General features: G+C 43.8%; 1 protein-coding gene across 2 annotated transcripts in view; it reads left to right on the top strand.

The window, feature by feature from the left end:
- The first annotated feature begins 578 nt into the window (after nucleotides 1-578).
- Nucleotides 579-5,861, top strand: part of Ubox5 (U-box domain containing 5) — a 15,505-nt gene continuing 10,222 nt past the window's right edge. For both annotated transcript variants that reach the window (XM_004634253.2, XM_004634252.2), the window contains exons 1-2: nucleotides 579-674; nucleotides 3,534-4,740. In XM_004634253.2, the coding sequence (XP_004634310.1) occupies nucleotides 621-674; nucleotides 3,534-4,740 (1,261 nt within the window). In that variant the 5' untranslated portion in view covers nucleotides 579-620. The remainder of the gene's footprint in view (nucleotides 675-3,533; nucleotides 4,741-5,861) is intronic.

Here is a 5,861-nt window from a genome sequence, read left to right as displayed (position 1 = left end):
CTCATGAATTTTATAAAGGTACCTTCATAAAGGTACCATAATAGCTCCCTAAATTACTCTGTAGAGTCAATAAAATTCAGTAAACCTCCCAAAAGACATCTCAGTAGTGATGTTTTTGACTCTTCTAGTTGTTTGTTTTAATAAGAAAATGTAATTGTATTGATCATTGTTAAATGACAAAGATGCTGTGTACCATGGTCATTATTTTGTGTGACCCTTTCCTTCTAAGCCTTCTGTTCTGTTTCTGAGCTCAGCTGCTTGTGGCTGTCCCTTTCCTGTGAGGAGCCCCATGCAGAGCTGACAGGAACACCTCCACATGGTCTCCAGCATAGCTGTCAGCCAGAGGACTGGGAGCATAGCCAGCCAATGGGGCCTGTGCTAGAAATCTCCTTCAGTCTTTCAGTGCCCAGTTTTTTTCTCAGCATCACGTTTAAGATACAAAGCAAATATAGACTGTAAGGATGTGTGTGTTTTCATATTTTCGTTGTTACTGTGTTTGATTCTTTTCTCCTAGGAATCAGCTCCTCAAAGTTTCCAATTGAATTTTAACCTGTCTAATACTAAGCTTGTTTGTTTAAGATTTTTTCTGATGCTTGGAAGCTATCCTATGAGCCACAAAGATGGTAATAAATCTTTGCCTCCCACAATTCAGACCAAGAATTCACTGCAACAAGGTAACTAAAACAGATACATACACATAGATATGCAATATGTATTTTTCATGTTTTTTCCTGGATTTTCTTCAGGTTTAGTATACTTTCACCCTTAGATTACATCAGATGATATTTATAGGTGAGTCTGGGGCAGGCTCCTTCCTGGAATCAGAGCATCGTTCTAGGTGAGCTGTGACTCATCTTGCACAGCCATCTTTAGTGTGCTGATGATCAATTTTATTTCCACCCATAGTGGTAACAAAGGTAGAAATACTTTCCCTCCCAGGTTTTTTAGTGTGTGTGGTGAGGGGTGGTTCTGAGGATTGGACCCAGGGTATTCTATCACTGATCTACAACTCCAGCCTTTTTATTTTTGAGATATGGTCTTGCTAAGTTGTCCAGGCTGGCCTTGAACTCACTATGTAGCCTAGACGGCCTTGAACTCATGGTAGTCCTCCTGCCTCAGCTTCCTGAGTGTTGGCCTTGAACTTCTGATCCTGCTGGCTTAGCCTCCTGAGTTGCTGGAATTACACAGATATCATCAAGGCCAGCTTTTGTTAATTTCTACTACTGGAAATAATGGTTTGTATTTGTTGTTTGGATTCATTGGTGTATATTATTTGTATTAAATTTCTATCCCTTTTTGTGCAGAAGTATTTACCCATAGCATGGGATAGGGTATATGGGAATGTCATGGGAAGGAAGCCCTGCCCTAATTTAATTTAGGCTTGGAACAGTGTATACTCTTTCTCAGACTGTTAGAATAATCCCTTCAGATGAAGATATTTAAAATTACTCAGCTATAAAAAAAAAGATAAACTTGAGGCTTTTATAGGTAAATGGATGCAACTAGAGACCATACTGATAAGTAAAATAAATCAGATCGTATGTGCAAACATTCTGTTGTCTTGCTAGTGTAAGAACCTGAAAGAGTAAATAAAATCTGAAATAATACAGTAGGCACCGTGAAAGGGAAAGAATCTGTTCAATAGGAAAGAAAAAGTGGGATGAGGAAAAGGACAAAAGGAGGGAGGGAAGAAAATATATTTATGTATATATGCAGGATAGCTTATATAATTGTACTAGTTTCTGCTAGTCTGTTGGAAACAGTTAATGCTTAAATTTTTTTCTTTTTTTCTTCTCTTAAATTTCGTACAACTTTTTTTTTTGAACCAATTTTATATGTTTATATCTGGTAATCTAAACAACTAATTTTTTTTTTTTTTTTTTGGTGGAACTGGGGATTGAACTCAGGCCCTTGCGCTTGCCAGGAAAGTACTTATTCCACTGAGCCATCTCCCCATCCCTAAACAACTAATTTGAAGATAACATTATGTAATATAACAATCATTGTTGAATTCCTATTTTTTAGTGAAATTTTGTATCATTTTTAATGTTTTTCTTTTTTTTTTTTTTACCAGTTTGTATTCTCTTTAAAAATTTTGTTAATATTAAATAAAACATTAAAAAAGGAAATTACAAATCACACCTTAAAGCTCATTCACTAACTGAAATTTTCCATATGCTTTTTTTTTTTTTGAGACAGGCTCTTACTATGTAGTCCACTCAATCATCCTGTTTCAGCCTTTTGAGTGCTGGGATTACAAGTGTACACCACCATACCCAGCTTCCCGTACTCTTTTTTTCCCTTTCCTTTTCTTTTTTTCTTTTCTTCTCTCTCTCTGTCTCTCTCTCTCTGTCTCTCTCTCTCTCTCTGTCTCTCTCTGTCTCTCTCTCTCTCTCTCTCTCTCTCTCTCTCTCTCCTTTCCTCTCCTATTCTCTCTCTCTCTCTCTCTCTCTCTCTCTCTCTTCTCCTCTCTGTCTCTCTCGTCTTTTTTTGAGACAGGGTCTTGTTACTGAGTTAAGGCTGGCCTTGAGCTTACTGCATAGCTGTGGCTGATTTTGAACTTGCTATGATCCTCCTGCCTCAGCCTCCTAAGTGCTGTGATTGTAGACATGCACCACCAAGCCTGGCTTCATTTATCGTGTGTTTTTCTGTTTAAATTATTTATATTTTGGGTTTCTTTTTTTTTTGTGGAACCGGGGATTGAACTCAGGCCCTTGCGCTTGCCAGGGAAGCGCTTATTCCACTGAGCCATCTCCCCGGCCCCCCATATATTTTGGGTTTCTTATATAAGAGAAATCATGTGATACATAACCTTCTGTGTAGGGTTTGTTTTACTTAGTATTATGGTCTCCAAGTGCATTCATTTTCCCACAAATGACTCAAAGTTGACCTTTATGGCTGAGTAGGAACCCATTGTGTATATATAACACATTTTCTTTATCCTTTCATAAAATTAAGAACTTTAGTGAGCATATTTGTTTTCTCCTAGAAGTGCATGATTATGTCTTCTGAAGTAAAACATCACTAGTATATGTGCTCTATCTTCACAGAGACATTAAGGATTTTTGGTTGGGTTGGGGAGATTTTTATTGCTTTTTTTGTTTTGTTTTGTTTTTCATTTGTGTCTGTGGCAGGAGGTTCTTTGTTGTTATTTTGGGCTTTTTTTGAGACAAGGTCTTGCTATGTAGTTGAGGCTGGCCTTGAACTCACTATGTAGTCCAGGCTGGCCTTGAACTTGTAGCGATCTTCCTAACTCGGCCTCCCAGAGTGCTGGAATTGCTGGTGCATACCAGCTCTCCTGGTTAGTGCTCATTTTTTAAGGTTGGTTCACATTTGGGAACACAGTTACTTTGGACCTAGTCTTGGGTACCTCCAAAACATTTAAGGACAATTAGTTTTAAGTGAAGAACTTCAGACATTATCTTTAAAGAGGTTTTCTTAAGGTGACAAGCTCTTCAAAACCAATTGTCTTCATTTGAATCTGTGTCTCGTATTTATGATTTATAATTTATCATATTTATCATTAAATCTAGATATCAGCTGATGGTTATGAAGTAGAAAATCTCATCTCTGAAGACCTCACAAAGCGAAGCCATGGTTTTAGGACAGAGTATTTCATTAAACCTCCAGTGCACGTGACAGTTTCCTTTCCCTTTAATGTGGAAATCTGTAGAATTCACTTAGACCTCACAGCTGGCAGTGGCCAGAATGTCACGGGCCTGGAGATGTACACATCCACCTTACCTAGCAGAGCCCCTTGGAGTACACCCGAGTGCCAGCCCCCAGGCCTCTCCGAGTCCTCTGTGCCCAACAAGGAGGCATTCACCTTGGTAGGCAAAGTCTTGCTGAAGAACCAGAGCCAAGTGGTATTTAGCCACCGAGGTTTCAAGGCCAGGCCACCTTTTAGCCCATTGGAAATCACACCACCCCCCTCCCCTGCAGTTGTGGTCCAGGACCTCTGGAATAAAGGAGCGCTTTCCCTTTGCCACGTGGCCCACCTCAGGATCTGTATCACCCATGTGACAGGCAATGGTGTCCCCTGCATCAAGCGCTTGGAGGTGTGGGGTCAGCCAGCCAAGACCTGCTCTCAGGAAGTGATAGACAGTGTCTTGCTGGTGGCCTCAGAGAGTATACCCCAGGAGTTGGCCCTGCAGACGCCAGCCTTGCCCATGGAGAGTGACTGCGACCCTGCAAGCCTGTCTGAGGTCCAGCAGGCCCCCTCTGGCCTGCGAGAGATGGCTGAAGTGATTCTGGACGTGCCAGAGGAGTTTCTGGATCCTATCACCCTAGAGATCATGCCCTGCCCAATGCTGCTGCCCTCAGGCAAGGTGATCGACCAGAGCACCCTAGAGAAGTGTAACCGCAGTGAGGCCACATGGGGTCGAGTGCCCAGTGACCCATTCACAGGCATAGCCTTCACTCCACACTCCCAGCCCCTGCCACACCCTGCCCTGAAGGCCCGCATAGACCACTTCCTGCTCCAGCACTCCATCCCTGGCTGCTACCTGCTTGGGAGAGCACAGGCTGTATCAGCAGTGACCCCTTCTTCGGTAGCCCTGCCTTCCCGGAAAAGAAAGGTGGAGCAGGGTGTCCGGGCCCCAGACAGTAGCCTTGATGCAAACTCTTCCTGCTTCTCGGCCACAAACCCTTCTCTGGTCTTTTCCACTACCTCAGAACACTCCAGCAAGAAAATGAAGGCCACCACCGAGCCTAGCCTGACTCACATGGACTGTTCTACAGGTAATGCTCCATCCTGTGTCCATAGCCCGGTGTCACCTCCCACCCTTTTTGCTGGCACATGGTACAGCTATCCTCAGTGCTTTGCCAGCTGTGCCATGCTGCTGCCTTTTTCCTTTTTTTTTTTTTTTTCTTTTTCTTTTGAAACAGCATTTCACTGTATAGTTCAGACTGGTCTTGAACTCCCTGTGTAACCTAGGCTGGCCTTGAACTTTTATGGTGATCCTTCTGCCCCAGCCTCCCAAGTGCTGTGATTACAGGCATGTGCTGCCATGCTCAGCTGCCTTTTCATCTTATAGGGTGCCTCAGTCTTGTCCTCAGACCTGAGACAATTGGAGGCCTTAGGGGGCTGTGTGTGTTCCCTCCTCTTTCCAGGCTCCTGCTGCCTGTATGTTTTGTGCCTCCAGCCAGGGAAGGTCTCACAAGTTTGTCTGCCTTGGGCTCTGTCTGTATGACCTGGCCAGGTCAGTGCTTTTTCCTGACTTCAGTCTTCTGGTGTCAGCTGCTGAGAGGAGAGAAACTGAGTCCCTCGGAGCATACCCTGTTTTCTTCCTAGTATCTCTTCCTCCCCTTCCTGGAACCTGTTTCTCTCCTTCCTCCTCTTTTTTGGAGCAGATATGAGACAGGGTCTGATCATGTAGTCCAGGTTGGCTTTGAACTTGAACTGCCCAAGCTGGCTCCAAACTTGGAATCCTCTGTCTTAGCCTCCCAAGTCCTGGGATCACGGGGCTGTGCCATACACTCAGGCTTTCTGGTACAGTCTGTGTTCCCTCTATCAGGGGGTCCCCTGGAGTGTTGTTTCTAACCTTTACAAATGAATACTGATAGAAATGTGTCAGGCCCTCCCTGCCACACCTCACCACAAGGTGCCACATGCACCAGAAGTCGCAGACCACTGGGGTATGAACTATCCTTTCCATAGTGAAAAGCCATACTAAAGACTCTGCACTCAGTGAATGTGTGGTTGGGTCGCAGCATTCTTCAGTGTGGTACTGAAGCCTCCTGGTTCCTTGCCTACTCCCAGGGCATCATGAGGGATTTCTGGGACCCACGGTGATGCTGTCTCTGAGGAGAGCAGCCTGGTTTATGTGGCAGCCTTTATAGTTGCATGTGCTTGACAGCCA

Source organism: Octodon degus, unplaced genomic scaffold, assembly GCF_000260255.1.
Source record: "Octodon degus isolate 3935 unplaced genomic scaffold, OctDeg1.0 scaffold00060, whole genome shotgun sequence".
In the NCBI taxonomy this organism is placed as follows: domain Eukaryota; kingdom Metazoa; phylum Chordata; class Mammalia; order Rodentia; family Octodontidae; genus Octodon; species Octodon degus.
This window is presented reverse-complemented; position numbering and strand designations above follow the sequence as displayed.